This window comes from Telopea speciosissima, chromosome 1 (genome assembly GCF_018873765.1).
Source record: "Telopea speciosissima isolate NSW1024214 ecotype Mountain lineage chromosome 1, Tspe_v1, whole genome shotgun sequence".
NCBI lineage: Eukaryota > Viridiplantae > Streptophyta > Magnoliopsida > Proteales > Proteaceae > Telopea > Telopea speciosissima.
Window position 1 is genome coordinate 83,504,836 of NC_057916.1, and position 16,751 is coordinate 83,521,586.

Below are 16,751 nucleotides of genomic sequence, written 5' to 3' on the forward strand. Positions count from 1 at the left end.
GGTGTCAAAATGTGGTGTTTTCAAAAGTAAAGGTTTTAGTTCATGGTATTGGCACCAGTATCAGTCACCACAGATATCGATACTGAAAGGGTATCGATACTAATCCCATATTCTAAAATGGATGGGCCATATCAATCCATATTGAGTCGATTTCAATACAAAAGTTACTTTTCGATCGTATTAATCGATATGAATCGGTGCCATATCGGTATCAATCACCACCCATGATACCGATTTGAGGGGGTTGAATGTTCTCGTATGTGAATGACTCACAACCGTTCAGATGGAACATTCCCATAGAATAGATTTCATCTAAACGGCTGTGAGTTGTTCATATACGCTCATGTACATGAACATTCCCTGCACACGATTAAATCCATGTCAGAAGTTTGACAGACAATGGATTCTGCATTTCATGAAGAATGAACCCTAGCTTTGTATGTGGATCTTACCCGTGCCTCACATAGGGGGAAAAAAAATAAAATCTGGGTGAAAATTGAAAATATAACAAGGCTTGGGCCTAAAAGGAAATTCTGACTTCTAATTAGAACATCAATTGCAATTCCCTTCAATCAAATAAAGAAGAAAAATTCAATTGCAATTCCCAACAAGCCAAATCTTCAAAATTCATTTTTGAGGTGAATTCCTATTGGCTGGGAGTGAGTGATTTAGTAAGGCGGGGTTCCAACCATTAAGCGATCCTTCCAGGTCACGCTTTGTAAAGAAATATGAGCCTTCCAGGTCACGCTTTGTAAAGAATATGAGGTGGATAACAAGTTAACAACAACCATCACCATATTTCATCAAAAAGAAACAAAAAAAGAAAAGCTTCAAGCTTTAGAAAAGGCAAACGAAGTTTGACTTGGTTACTCTACCACCGGGCAAGCAGGCTATAGGATTTCGTTGGGTTTACAAACAAGGGGGCTCTCCCCCGGGGGACTGCACCAAGAGGTTCCTTGTCTCACGTAATTTTGCCCGCCCGTTCCACTTCCATGCCGAAGGAAATGGGATTCGAACCCATGATACAATCTTCTTGTATGTCGATTTAGCAAACCAATGCCTTAAGCCACTTAGTCAAACCTCCAAGTTGCTTGGCTAGAGTGAATAGAAAGAGTGGATTGTGAAACTAACTGTCCGGTCTTTCTTATCCTCCTTTTCCTGAATGCTGATCTAGAAGAATCACCACCATAACCTCATCCCAACTAAATAGGGTTGGTTACATGGATCCGATAGAGACTATAACAGTAATAGAAATAAGAGAAATAAAAAGAAGTAAAAAATAGAAATAAGTAAAGGTAGAAGTCAAAGCAGGATCCCAGAACATTTCCCTATAAGGGGTCAGCTACACGGGTCCTTCCCCTCCAAACAACTCTATTCGTGGTCATACTAGGATCGAGTCCTACCACATGTATATCATTTCTTACCACTTCTCCAATAGTCATTTTAGGCTTGTCCCTATCTCTTTTTGCTACGTCAAACTGAATTTGATCACTCTTCCTTGCTGGTGTATCCATGGGTCTCCTTTGGACATAACCATACTAACTCAAGCGGCCCGCATGGAATTTGTCTTAGATTGGTGTAACTCCCAATTTGGCTCTAATACAATCATTCCGTATTCTATCTCTCCTGATTTTGCCGCATATCCTCCTTAATATCCTCATCTTTGTTATACTTATCTTATCTATATTACTCTTCTTAGCTGTCCAACATTCCACCCCATATGACATAACTAGTCTTATTATTTCCTGTAGAATTTCTTGTTAAGCTTAATAGATATGCGTTTGTCACATAACACTCCCAAAGCAACTCTCCACTTCATCCATCTTACTTTAATTCTATGAAAAAAATCATCATCTATATCACCCTCTTTATTAATGATTGATCCCAAATATCTAAAACATTCACTTTGTGAATAACATATTTATCAAATGAGACAGCTATCCTTTCAGGTCTCACCTTATAAGGAATATAAAGTGGAATAACATTTTTATCAAATGTGGTCATGGGACAGGGAACCAATATGGTGTCCTCACAATAAGCACCACACTTTAAAAAAATAATGTCCATGTGAAAAAAACATAAAGAAGGGTTAAAGGAGATTAACCCTTTTTCTTTTGATGTAGATAATAATTTCAAGCCATACTTATCTTTGACTGAAAAACCCACTTAACTCTGGAACCAATACTCTTTAACTTTTAAAGATTTGACAAATTATACGGGCTCCCACCTAAGAATTTGCCTTTAATAAATTACTGAAAAGGAGAATCATACCTTGCTCTGATAGAGTTAAGACTTTTGGTAGGATGAAGGGAGGGAGGGTGTGAACCAAGAGACTTAAAGCCAAGACCTCGCTGGCTAGTCACTGTCCTCACAATAGGCATCACACTTTAAAAGAATGTCCATGTGGAAAAACATAAAGAAGGGTTAAAGTAGATTAACCCACTTAACTTAACTCTGGAGTCTGGAATCAATTCTTTGAAATTTTCAAAGATGTAACAAATTAAAAGGCTCCAACCTAAGAATTTGCCTTTAAAAATTTATTGAAAAGGAGAATCATAACTTTGGTGTGATAGAATTAAGACCGGCCACCTGGTAAAATGAATGGAGGAAAGGTGTGAACTAGGAAACTTGAAACCAAGACCAACTGGTTAGGCATTTGTACTCTTGTTCTTTTTTATATTTATCATCCCTTATAATAATATTCTCTTTCATAACACTCTTCTTATAAGTTAATCAAAGTATTGCTAAAATTTACTACAATTGATCAGTATCCTAAGTTTCCTTTTCTTCAGTTATTATTTTTATTTTTTATTTTTTATGAATTTGTTAGAAAGGATAGAAAACCAGATACTGCCCATGCTAGATACAATATATGTATCTATGGATCTATGATCTTAAAGCTAAGTCAATTTCAAGATCTTGGACTTCAATGTCTTGGAGAGCAAGGCTCTATTTGGCACCACTCTTTCATGACGGAAAAACACTTTTCACACTTTTATTTTGTTGAATAAAAAAAGGGGACAGTTTTCATACACAGCTGTGTAAGTCGTGCATGTGAGAGGATGGGAGTTTCAAGACATTAAATATGGGTGGGGGGTTTATGACTTTTCCAATTCTTTGTGAGTGGGGACACAACCGTGCATGCTTGCACGGCCGTGTATGAAATCTGTGGCCATAAAACAATGTTTCCATGTAAGTGGCTGTTATTGTTTATTGATGCTACTTGTTTGCATGGTTCCCAACACAGTGCCACATGAGATTACTACTCAGCTCTTGGTGAATTAAAAAAATCCCATGGAGACAGTTCCATGCTCTCATTGGACCCACGCTGGTGGAGGTACTACACAACCAGACAATGATCTATTGCCCATAGTTTTTTTTAGGGATCGAGAAACAATAATATATACAGGCAAGAGAACGTTGCCTGGGCTCTAGAGCCTGCATGTATGCGCTGGTGAACGGGAACAAACACACAAGCATCGCTTTGGGTGGGATTTCTGCCTTTTCATGAGGGTAGTACGGTAATTTCGTGTGTTTCTGTGTTAAATGCAGGAACCACGCCGGCCACGTGACTAGGTAACAATCTTTTCTCCTATATATATGGATAAAGTTCTCTACACTGGCGGCGTAGGGTGTGCCCAAACACATGGGGGTGGGCAAAATGACCGACATGCCCCCCTGAATGCCCAAATCTAGCTTCTGTCCCGTCCCATGTGTTTAGGCGCAGCCTGTGCCCAGATGCGCTCCCGAACAGAAAACGTGCGATAGTGGAAAGTGCTTTGCCAAACATATCCTGAGGTTTTTTTCCTTTCTAACAAGTTGTTTTCTCTTTTTAACTTTAGCATCTCTAGAAAGAAAAATCACTGGATGATAATGGAAAAGGATAATACAAAGTGCATGGGAGTGGACGAGGGAACGGATGTTTAAGGGTTTAAAGCTTGTGTTTGAAACTTTAAAGAGTAATTATCATTTTCTTTATTGCGAGTAACAAAATCAGCTGATACCTTGTGGACATACTACAAATATATAGAAAGACAAACCACATAAATAAATCTCTTGTCTCTCTCTCTCTCTCCCTCTGTGCTCTTTCACACTTACTCTTCTTTTGCAGTGACAGAGCAAGAACTATGAATTCATCAACAAAGTCTAGTACTTCAAATATGATTGTTCCTGAAGTTCTTACAAAATATAATTATGGAGAGTGGAAGATTTATATGAAGAGCTATTTGTTAGGTGAAGGGCTTTGGGACATTGTGAAGGGAATTGAAAGTAAACCTGAAGACCCCACCTCACCTGAGTTCAAGAGTTGGAGAGAGAAAAATGCAAAGGCTCTACACGCAATTTTAATTTCATGTGAAGAAGAAATGCTATCTTCCATTCAGAAGAGAGACTCAGCCAAAGATGCTTGGGATCATTTGGCCCTTATGTCCCAAGGAAGGACTAGCCCTATTGGAGAAGGTATGTAGTTAAGCTATCATCAGTTCCTAAAATTAGAACTAGGGCGAAACAGGGACGGGTTTCCTATAAACCTTAGTCCAACCCTGAGTCCTCTTAGTTCAACTCAAGCCCAACCCGGCTCTAGGTTGGGCTGAGATATCTCAGTCCAAGCCCAACCCTACCGAGCTCAGCCTAGCTCAACCCGGCTCTGATTGACTTAGTCCAATCTTAAATTGTAAATATTTTTATTCATTAGATAAATTAGCGTTTTTTTTTAAACCAATAGATAATTAGATACTTAAAAAAAATTGTATAATGTAAACAATAAATTGTAAAGCATAACCTAACACAGAGCCAGACTAGACTGGGCTTAGCCCAAGGCCTCAACCCTAGCCCAGCTTGACCCTAACCCAGGGCCTAAAAATTTCAACCCTAACCTGCCCTTAGGTAGGGCTGTAAACGGATCGGATTCGGCTCGGATAGTGCTATATCCGCATCCGCATCCGATTAGCTATCAAACGGATTCGGATAGTGCTAAACGGATATGGACACGGATATGGATCAGATATTTTATCCGTTTACATATAAAAAAAGCTTTTCGGATAGCCATAGTCTATCTGTATCCGCATCCTTTTAGCTTTCGGATGGATTCGGATAGTGCTAAATGGATACAGACACGGATACGGAAACGGATTTCGGCTATTCATTTACACCCCTACCCTTAGGGTAGAAAAATCCAGCCCAGACCCTATTTGGGCTCAGGGCGGGCGGGGCCAAGGTGGGCTCGGGCCGACAGGGCCAAACTTACACCCCTAATTAAAGCATTCTTAATTTGCCTATTTTACAGAGAATATGGCTGAAGACGCAGTCCCAGTAACAAGGTACCGGGCCTTATATCAGGCTGCGTTTTGGGGTGATTGGAAAAGAACCAAGAGTCTCCTAGATGACGACGATGGCAACGTCTCCTCCTCCTCTTCCTTGATTACTGCTATTCTTTTACCATCCTGGGGAACGGTTCTTCATGTTGCAGTTTCAGCTGGGCATTTGAACCTGGTAGAAAAATTGGTGGATATGATGACCCCAGATACCATATCCACAATTACAAGGACATGTCCTATTAGTGCCCTTAACCTCGCCGCACGCGGTGGATTCACCAAGATTGCAGAAGTGTTAGTGAAAAAGAATATATATTCCTTGGAAATCCCAGACGATACGTTTGGGCTTATCCCAGTTGCTACGGCTTGCCGAAGTGGACACAAAGACACCACACGATACCTTTACGCAGTGACTATCAAGGAAACATTGATTCAGGGAGACCGCAAGTGTGGTGCTACACTTCTTAATAATGCAATTGCGTATGAGATGTATGGTATGTATGTACATACCCTCCTACTAATTAACATAAAAAGACTTACTACTCACACCTCACATACACTTCCATCTTGCCCTTAGACCCTTATAGCAAGGGATGGGTAGGATTAAAATCCTCTCCAATTCCTTGATCCCCGATTGTGGTGCAGTTTAGGGTCGAGAGGTCGACACCTGGCAGATGTGACATCCAACGGTCTAAGATTGATTGAGTCAATTATTTTCTTTTCTTTTTTTTGGTAGGAATATATGAACTTTCTTGAGATCAACGTGAATTACATATGGGTAGAAGTCGAACATCACTTCTGGACCCACGGATCGAGATTTTTTTCCTTTTCTTTCGAGGTCGGCACTATTGGATGTCACACCTGCCAGGTGTCGAGCTCTTAGCTTTGAACTCCACCGCACTACACTTTTAGGGAATTGAAGAGGATTTTTTTTCCAGGGTATTAAACGGCAGAGTACACCTAACTAATCCGATGGTCCATATATGCATACACCTTAGAAACTAGGGGTGTACATCTAACCACCAACTCATCCCCTCATTGACCTTGTTTGGCCGGGTTGGACTTGTTTGATTGACCGATGGCATCCCATATCTATTATGGAGAAAGAATGCACCTGGTCGCGTAGTATTGTAGTGGTCATTTCGCATGCCCCTGTGTTTGAGCGCAGGGGCGGCGTGTGCTACACGACTGAGTGGCATTCTTTATCCCAAATATATATTACACGGGAATACATGTTCTTTGTTTGGGATCATGGCTATATGAGAATGCGTTCTTTGTTAGGGAGCGTGGCCCCTGTACTAGGCGTAATGGTCAATGGGAGTGCACAAGGAACCATCAACAAGGGCAAGATTTTCACATGCATTGAGTTGGGCAGTCATTTTGCCCCCATCATATGTTTGGGTGTAGGAGCCACACTCTCGGACAGAGTTCTTTTCCGCATATTATTTATGGGAAAAAGATCTCTACCTAGTGATGTTTCCTAAGCTCTCCAATGGGTGAGCATGCCTAGGTATCTACCCAGGGGATAGAGGCGTCATCTCACGGTGCCCTGTGAGAGGGCATAGGAAACACCACCAAATAAAGATCTCTTGCCCATAAAAATTAACTCTGAAAAGCATGATTGCTTAACATAGTAAGAAATTTAAGTAGTTTATAAAGTTATGTTAAATAATGATTATCAAAGTTTCCTTTTTATTTTTTATTTACCTTTCTATTAATTACCTTTGCAACCAAATGAAGCCATGTGTAGGATGAAATGGGAGGAGGTTCACACAAAGGCCTCAGCCCAAAGCCCCGACATTACCCTGGGCCTAGAAATCTCAGCCCATAGGCTAAAAATCCCGATTCAGGCCTTGTCGGGTGTAGGATGGGCGTACAACTTGCCGGGCCTTGATATACTGATTATATACTGTACATGACCACATCCACAGATATTGTTATCGATCTGCTTAGCCATTTCCCACGGTTAGCTATTGCTTATGATTACGGTGGTTGGACGACTATTCGAGTTTTGGCATCAATGCCAAATGCATTTCCAAGTGGAGGACTATACACTACATGGCAACATTGGATCTACTCATGTTAAGTATCCTTTCTTCTTTTATTATTCCCCATATAAAAATAAAAACTAACTTTAAATATTAGAAAATCTTACCCTAATCGGCAAAACTATTCCTAGTAATTTTTTTTTTCTTAGATGGCAAGTCCAGAAAATGGTGGCGGAAACGAATAGGAATCATTGCAACCGATGGGATAAACTATTTAAAACTCAAAACGAAACTTAGAGTTTCGATCGTTACCTAAAACTTCACAAGCACAAATCCTTCACGCCATCTTTGCCCTTTCACAATGAGTCCCACGCACATGTACAACTTTGCGTTCCCTTGAATGCAAGTTCCTCCGCAATCAATTTGAGTTTTTACCAAAATCCTAATCACAGATTGATAGAGAAGAAAATTGGAGAAGATGAAAAACCTCAATAATATTATGAGAGTCTGTGTCAGGGTTTTCACACCATATCTATATATAATTTAAACCCTATTACTAAGTAATGGATAATTACTAAATTACCTCTGAATTTTCCTAATGGGAATCTGAATCTGATTCATAATCCTAATAATAAAAAATAAAAAAAAATTCTACAAATATTTTACATCTTCTTTTTTCACTTCCACCCATTTACGTGAGAATGTTGCTCAAAATAAAATTACGAGAGAACAAATGGAGCCTAAATTTTTTTTTTGGTAGGTGCCTAAATAAAATTTTACCTATCAATAGATAATATAGATAAAAGGTTTGTACATAGACACCCTTGTTTCTGCCATGTGGTGGATTGCGTTAGCTACTTCTACCATCTGATAACTAGCTAGGGCACTCCTTGATTACCCACATGCTAAATTTCATGGGCCAGCTCAACCATGTGGCAAACCATGTATTGATCTTTTCTTCATTATATTTATATTCGTTAATGATAAGACCACTTCAATTATTAAATAAATGAAAAATCATGTGGATAGATCAATTTTTGGTTTTGCACGTAATCTCAATCCTAGTTTTGTTGAATAAGACTAACTTGTCATAGTGTCATATACTATGTCAAGTCTGGACTGAAATTAATTTATATGCAAACGCAATGTTAGCAATATACTGAAAAATAAGTAAAAATACCTCATTTTGGTGCTCATGTTAAAAAAAATAAATAAATAAATAAAAAATCTATTCCCTATATATAAACATCTAAGTCAGACTATATCCAAATGGATTCATGTTTAACTAGTCTTAAGGTCACAACAACTATTTACCAAAATGAAAGAGTTGACAACATCCATGTTTAATTCACAGGTGCCCCAATCTACAATGAAAAAGATATTTCCAGTCTTGACATGGGTACCACAAACAAGGATCAGAGTAGCATTGAAGGTCTCTCTCTCTCTCTCTCATCATTTTATAATAATAATAATCAATAATTATGGTATTAATTTGATATAGTATCATTAGAAGTATAGCTTGAGCTCATTCAATTGTTACATGCTATGCATATAGTATTGTTTTCTTTTATTTCACTTGTATGATCTGTTTTTTTTCTAAAAAATAAATGAACTAGAGTGGCAAAAGTTTCCTAAACCGGTAGATCTAGAAAAATCTCCATCTTGGGCAACTTTTCACACCATAGGAAAAAGAAGATGCGACAAATTTTATTATTTAGGAAAAGGTTTAAGTTGATGATATTAAAATTTCAAACTCAAATTCAATCATATACATTCTTACATATTGACACATTCCCTTCTATTTTCAACCATTTATTTCTTTTCATTAAGTTTCATATTTTTCACTAGATTTCCAAAGCTTTGTTTAGCACATAATTTACTCTATTTGGACTGAAACTTGACATGTGAATAGAGACTGGAATCTATCTGTCTTCGATATTTTAACCCCATCCAACCTAGCATATAGTAGACACTGTTCTATCTAGAACTGCAAAATAATGGTTTTCAATAAATTCATATGGCCTTAGCTACTCTTTGGGTTTATAATAGAGAAAAAGGATGGATGATCAAATAGATTTATTTTGCTAAGTGTTGACAATTTTCTTGACAATTTCATATTAAATGACACAAGATAGACCCAATTCATAATATAATCTACTATACAATTAGATTATTAGGGTTTTTTAACATTAATCCCTCATATATATATATTTTGTTTTGTAGCTAAACGTTGGTTGTACGAAGTAGTTTGGAGTGCTATCAACCTATTAGGTAAGGGAACAACTTACTTTTGCCTCCTACATATAAAGAGATTTCCTTGCACCATTCAACAATTGTTCTTTACAGAAAAATTTTTATTCTTTGAAGAATTTTTGTTTTTTTAGCTTTCTACATCTAATTCCTTGGGTTTAATTTCTTTTTTTTCATGGTTTTTCTATATATGGTAGTCCCAGGTATCAAAAGCATTCACAGTAAGAAGAGAATTCATGTCCAAGCACTTAAAGTACTCAAATGCATTTGTTCTCAAATTTCAACTTTGGATAAACAAGAACTTCAAGCAATTGGAGTGTATGATAGCCTTTTCTTTGCCACCAAGTTTGGGATTGTTGAGATTATCAATGAGCTTATAAAGATAAATCCCAATTTATTATTCATTCTGGATAAGCAAAATCAAAATATATTTTCGGTTGCAATTCAGTATCGACAAGAAAGAATCTTCAATCTCATCTGTGGAATAAGTGGAATTTTGACATGGTTTTCACCTTCAATGGATAATTTAGAGAACAACATATTACATCTAGCTGGAAAATCGCCTCCTTCTTCTCATGAACATGGTAAGGTCCCAGGTGCTGCTTTGCAAATGCAACGGGAGCTACAATGGTTTCAGGTAAAATTCACCTTGCTTTCTATCTATCTCAAAGTTGATATTCACTTCAAATAATATTGAATTTTTTTTCAATATTTATACTGATATTGTTCAAATATTTCTTCTTAATTAATTTATTAATAATTTAGCCGTGCAAGTTTGGCCCCAACAGCCTGAGCCAGCCCTGAACTGAATAGGGTATGGGTTGAGATACCCTGGCCCTGAGGGCGCGCAGGTCAGGGTTGGGAATTTCTGGTCCTGAGTCAGGGCCGGGCTAGGGTTGAGGCCTTAGGTTGAGGCCGGCCCGACCCTATCTTTTTCTTCCTGTTCTTTCTTATTCTTATTCTTCTTCTTCTTTTCCTCGTCTTCTTGCTCTTCCTCTTCATTCTTCTTCTTCTTCCTCTAGAACCACCTCAATTCGGGATTTCAGAACACCAACTGGATCAGAAATTTCTTCTTCTTCTTCTTCATCCAAGCCTAGCCAGCCCATGCATCTCCCTCCCCCCCCCCCCCCTCCCCATGGTCAGGATCAATCAAGGTCAGCTCGGCCCAACCCTGAAAGGGCGGATTAGGGTTGGATTTTTTTTGCCCTGAATTAGGGTCAGACCAGGCCTAGGCCTATTTAATTAGGGAACTCAGGGTTGGACTGGAGTTTTAAAAGGCCCAGCACAACCCGACCCTGTTGCAGCCCTAAGTTCAATATTAACTTGATTTTCTACCAAGTTTTGTCCCAATATTCCAATAAATGTAGAACTAAATAAACAAAACCATTAAGCAAAGATTGAAATAAAATGCAAATAGAACCTTGGAAGAAAAATGAAAATTAAAAACCACATCAAGGCTCAAAACAATAGAACCACAAGGACAAACTTTGTAAAAAACCACCAAAGGGTAAGCCCATTAAAAAAAAAAAATTTAAATCCATCTCAACAAGGCAAAGAATTGAAGATAACAAATAAATAGTTAGCAAGAAATAATCATACATTTATTTTTGTGGAGATGACATTTGCATTCATGTTTTTATGTTACCTTCAAATAACATTTTTATTTTTAAATTTTTAATCCTTGTTGGACCATGCATGCATCACAGGAGGTGGAGAAAATAGTACCAACGTTTGCTAGAGAATTTCCCAACTCAAAGGGATTGAAACCTCGAGAAGTGTTTACAGAGGAGCACACCAAAATAGTAAAAGAAGGGGAAAAATGGATGAAGGATACTGCAGGTTCATGTATGGTTGTTGCCACACTAATTGCAACCATTACATTTGCAGCAGCCTTTACTGTTCCAGGAGGATTTAATCAAGACTCTGGCTTTCCCATTTTACTAAAACAAAAATTATTCTTTCTTTTCATAATATCAGATGCTTTAACACTCTTCTCTTCTTCCACTTCAGTGTTGATGTTTCTATCCATCTACACATCACGTTATGCAGAAGAAGATTTTCTCGAGTTGTTACCGAAGCGATTGATCATTGGTCTCTCCACACTCTTCTTCTCAATAGTGACAATGATGGTAGCCTTTTGTGCAACTATATTTCTTATCCTCAGTAAACAACATAATTGGGTTTCAATTCCCATCACTTTCCTTGCTAGTGTCCCAGTTACATTGTACCTTTTGTTGCAATTTCCCCTTTTTCTTGACATGGTTAGTTCCACATATGGTCATGGATTATTCAGTACTAGCTAGGCCGAAAACTAAGACCTTCTTGGCATACTAATAATATAAGTTTGTGCAACTTAATTGTTCTATATATCTATCATTGTTGAGGCTTTGTATTAATTAGGTGTTGGTCCTTTCTTCCTTGCAGTACTCAATTATGTCAGATCTAATTTGTTTCACATACTTTTAATTTCTCTTGTTAACACACAAATCCATTGGTAGGTTTCACCAAACCAGTATAAAACTTACTTGGCTCAATCTGTTGGGCTATCTTCTTATGGACCATGTAAATGAGAGACATTTATGCAAGTCTTTAAATTGCGCACCCCTTGAAATCTTCTCCCTTAATAAAAAAGGGGGGGGGGTGGCTGGACCTTACCCGGGCAGAGTGTTCGAGCAATGGTAGGGTGGTCATTACGCTCCCCCCCCCCCCCTTTTAGGGGGACTGCAGAACTGGGCTGGGCAGCCAGGGCAGGGAATTAGAGGGGATAAAGATCCGCCTGAGGAGAATTTGGAAGAGACCAACAACTGAGTGCTTTACACCTTGATGCATGTCGTACTCTAAATAAAAATAACTTTGTCCGGGAGTATGGCCTACGCCAGCACTCTCATGAGTCTATCTCTCTCCTCCCCATACGAAAAGACAGCTTTGCCCCCTTGTTTTAAGGAGGAGAGAGATAGACACATAGGAGTGCTGGCGTAGGCCACACTCCCGGATAGAAAACTGCCATAAAGATAATAATTTGAAGTTGCCTTTTCAAAAATTTTGTTAATAAAATATTATCTGTTCTTATACTATGTAAATCCAGCTTACCCTTTTTAGTTGGGATAAGACCTGAATTGTTGTATACCTATGTAAATTCCTTTCAGTTCATTCGGTAATATATCAGCATTACTCCTTTTTTGTTTTTAGATCGAACAATGGGCACATCTTCCAATTAAATAGCATATCAATTAAAAGCCTTAAAGCTTCTAACCACTTATTTCAGCATATTTTTTTTATACAATAATGGGCATGGACTTACATAGTCGGCTGAAAAATACTAAGATTCAAGTAGGGGTGTAAATGAATGGCCGAAATTCGTTTCCATATTCGTGTTCGTATCCGTTTAGTATTATCCGAATCCGTCCGAAAGCTAAACGGATGCGGATATGGATAGGCTATAGCTATTCGAAAAGCTATATTTATATGTAAACGGATAAAATATTCGATCCGTATCCGTGTTCGTATTCGTTTAGCACTATCCTAATCCGTCCGAAAGCTAATCGGATGTGGATGCTGATGTGGTTATAGCACTATCCGAACCAAATCCGATCCATTTACATCCCTAGATTCAAGGACGTACAAGGTAGGGTATTTGATTAAATTTGCCTCTCATCAACGGTGAGATGAGATCTATTTCACTATCAATGGAGAATTAGGGTTACAGCTACCCGGCCTCACACCTCTCACAGATTGCGTTACAGAGAAAGAACCATCGCTATATATTTATAGTGAAACCCTATACAGGAATTTTATTGAAGTACCCATATAGTCCTCAAAAAGAATTTCTTGGGGCTGCTATAGTTCGCCGAAGTCCCACCAAAATAGTAGATTAATGCACAAGTGGGCCGATTTCTTTGGGTCTCGAAGCCTTTCAGAATCAACCCACAAACCAAGCAACGGAATACAAGACATTAGGGGTGTCACTTTCATGCCCGCACCTGCAGGCCTGATCGGGAAAACCCAAGACCAACCCGGCCTGTTTAGTAAACGTGTCGGGCTTGAACCCACCCTGGCCCGTTTAATAAACATGTCGTGCTTGAGCCCAGCTCAAATAATAGTCGATCATTCCCAGTGCAAGGGTCCAACCCGACAGTTGCCCGACATTTTTACAGGCCATTTGTAGTCCATTTTGATCAGGCCGACATGTTTAAAGACTATTTATGCCTCGATTATGGCCTGTTTAAGGCCCGACAGAAAGTCTGTTTAGCTCGATTATTGGTAACCCGATTAAGGACCGGTACCCAACCGACCGTTTATACGCTGGACCATGCCTAGCATATGAGACCCGATTACTTAAACGGGACGATCACGGTGCGAGATCCTAAAGTGGGGAGGCTTGATTAGGCCCTACTGTAAGTATCGTGGTCCTCGAGATGAGGGTTCCTCAGCCCTTATGGTATATATGGCGACAAGGGTCTTGTATATATGTGTATGTGTATGTGGATAATAGATAATATTGTTAATGCTGATAAATGGGGGATTAGGATCATGCATTAAAATATGCTAATATAATGTGAAGTCGCCACCTAGGTTAGGGCCTAGGACCCATTAAGTGTAGCCCTATCCATTGTGAAAGGAATCGGGCTACGTGACTCCATATGGTGTGATCAGAGTTTTGGGTAAGGGGTCAGGTTATGAGTGTGGGAAGGTGTTAGGCACCCACCTCTCCCAGCTGAAGCCGGTCTCTCTGTATTAGATGCTACATAAAGACGAATGTTCTCTCTCTTTTATTATAGGGATGGGGGATATTATGAACTACATACAGATGCTATGAATTGAACTAAAGCATAATAAACTACATTACATATATGAAAAATACGGACTAAAATGATGAAATATGAAAGGACTACATTGAATCAACAAGAATGCAGTAATTATACCTGTATGGTTGTATTCCCCTGGCTCAGGGGAGATAGACGAATGGACGGACGCCGATTCTTTCTGGGCAGAGTAACGGCTCTTTCAAATGATTTGGAGAGGAGAAAAATAGATAAAATAACGTCTAAAATAAAGGGGTTTTGATGGTTATTCGTGCACTGACGGGATAACAACGCCTAGGAGCAAAAACGCTTTATACTCAGGGGGACAATCGAAGGATCTGTCCGTAACAAGAAAACTTCAAGCACTCATACTCTCATGAGAGAAGGAGGAGAAATGAGGGTGAAAAAGGGAGGAAAAGAGGGTAGGAATCACTTATGGAGGGTCACTCCACCCAAAATTCCTTGGGAAATGTGGGAGGGGACCCTCCTATGTATAGGGAGGGACCCCTTCTCTCTCTTGGCCGGATAAGTCCTCCACGGCGCCGTGGAGATGCCCACGGCACCGTAGGGGACTTTTCCATGGCATCGTGGGTAACGTCAACGAGCTGATGTCACACCCCCTCATGGCATCATGGAAATCCGGTACACATCCCCACGGTGCTGTGGGAGCGCAGTGCCATTTTTCCTTGTTTTTGGGCCTAAAATGGGCCATTTTGTGCTCAGCATGGTTCTTGGTCTTATGGGTCAGGTATCTTGGGTCTAAAAAGAGGGAGAGTGCGTCGTCTATCGTCCATGTCCCGTTGTCATCATCGCCAATTAGGGGGTGACAAAAAATCAGCGTCTACAGTTTGCCCCTCTTTGGCTGAGGCCTGTGCCAACAGCCGAAGGGTAAAGACAAAAGACCAACTAATTTTGTCACCAAGAGCATGTACTGCTGACGTTTTGCTCAAAGGCGACAGAGTTGCTAAAAATAGACGGTTAATCACGATGAAATCTTTCTATAATCCTCAAAAGAAAAACTCGGAAAAACCAAATCTCTATCTTGTGAGCATTGCTCAATCAAATTTTGAGGGTGATAAGGCACCGCTCGACCAAAGATCTAGATAAGGCACCACTCGGCCTACAAGATCGAATATGAGGGACTCCCCTGTGGATAGAATTTTGAGGGTGATAAGGCACCACTCAACCGAAGATCTAGATAAGGCACCACTAGGCCCGAAAATCAAATTTGAGGGTGATAAGGCACCACTCGACCGAAAGTCAAACTTGGATGGTTATAAGGTACCACTAGACCGAAAAATGTCCAGTTTGGAGGGTGATAAGGCACCACTCGACCAAAAATCAAACTTGATTGAAACATCAAGTTTGGAGGGTGATAAGGCACCACTCGACCGAAAGTCAAACTTGGATGGTTATAAGGTACCACTCGACCAAAAAATATCCAATTTGGAGGGTGATAAGGCACCACTCGACCGAAAGTCAAACTTGAATGGTTATAAGGTACCACTCGACCGAAAACATCCAGTTTGGAGGGTGATAAGTCACCACTCGATTGAAAATCAAACTTGAATGTTTATAAGGTACTACTCGACCGAAAACATCAAGTTTGGAGGGTGATAAGGCACCACTTGACCGAAAGTCAAACTTGGATGTTTATAAGGTACCAGTCGACCGAAAACATCAAGTTTGGAGGGTGATAAGGCACCACTCGACCGAAAGTCAAACTTGGATGGTTATAAGGTATCACTCGACCGAAAACATCCAGTTTGGAGGGTAATAAGGAACCACTCGACCGAAAATCAAACTTGATTGAAACATCAAGTTTGGAGGGTGATAAGGCACCACTCGATCAAAAGTCAAACTTGGATGTTTATAAGGTACCACTCGACCGAAAACATCAAGTTTGGAGGGTGATAAGGCACCACTCAACCGAAGCATTCAATTTTGAGGGATCTCATTGGGGATTTTTTTTTTTTTTTTAATTAAGTTTTCACTGGGGATGTATAACCCTGAGGGTGACAAGGCACCACTCGACCAAGAATTAGGTTTTGACAACTCTATTGGGGAGGTATAACTCTAAGGGTGACAGAGCACAGCTGCTGGAAGTGAAGGGACACCTACTTGAATGGAAATCAGGATTGGAGGGTGCTGAGGCACCACTCAATCAAGGATCATGTTTTGAGAACTCCACTTGGGGATATTTAGCTTGGCGAGTGATGAGGCATTATTCCATAAGGTTTTGACAACTTCATTGGGGATTTTTTTTTTTTTTTTTTTTTTTTTTTCTTTTCTTCTTTATTTTCTTTCTCTCTTTTTTTTCTTCTTTAATTTCTCTTTTTTTTCTTTTTTCCTTTTTTCTTTATTTCCTTTTTTTTTTTTCTTTTTTAATTTCTCTTTTT

The 16,751-nt window shown here is 39.4% G+C and overlaps 2 protein-coding genes across 2 annotated transcripts; both read left to right on the plus strand.

Moving 5' to 3' along the window:
• Positions 1–4,160: 4,160 nt before the first annotated feature.
• LOC122655719 lies at positions 4,161–9,698 on the plus strand. The gene is made up of 5 exons (XM_043850017.1): positions 4,161–4,458; positions 5,285–5,806; positions 7,244–7,393; positions 8,655–8,732; positions 9,685–9,698. Exons 1-5 carry the CDS (start codon positions 4,161–4,163, stop codon positions 9,696–9,698), a joined length of 1,062 nt encoding a protein of 353 aa, XP_043705952.1.
• Positions 9,535–11,877, plus strand: LOC122668055 (ankyrin repeat-containing protein NPR4-like). Its single transcript, XM_043864599.1, has 3 exons — positions 9,535–9,571; positions 9,748–10,187; positions 11,257–11,877. Exons 2-3 carry the CDS (start codon positions 10,068–10,070, stop codon positions 11,851–11,853), a joined length of 717 nt encoding a protein of 238 aa, XP_043720534.1. The 5' UTR covers positions 9,535–9,571; positions 9,748–10,067; the 3' UTR covers positions 11,854–11,877.
• Positions 11,878–16,751: the final 4,874 nt, after the last annotated feature.

Coding starts and splice junctions, on each gene's coding strand:
- LOC122655719 (XM_043850017.1), top strand. CDS start 4,161: ATGATTGTTCCTGAAGTTCTTACAAAATATAATTATGGAGAGTGGAAG. Junction 5,807..7,243: donor AATTGCGTATGAGATGTATG/GTATGTATGTAC, acceptor CCACATCCACAG/ATATTGTTATCGATCTGCTT. Junction 7,394..8,654: donor GCAACATTGGATCTACTCAT/GTTAAGTATCCT, acceptor TTTAATTCACAG/GTGCCCCAATCTACAATGAA.
- LOC122668055 (XM_043864599.1), top strand. CDS start 10,068: ATGGATAATTTAGAGAACAACATATTACATCTAGCTGGAAAATCGCCT. Junction 10,188..11,256: donor GGGAGCTACAATGGTTTCAG/GTAAAATTCACC, acceptor CATGCATCACAG/GAGGTGGAGAAAATAGTACC.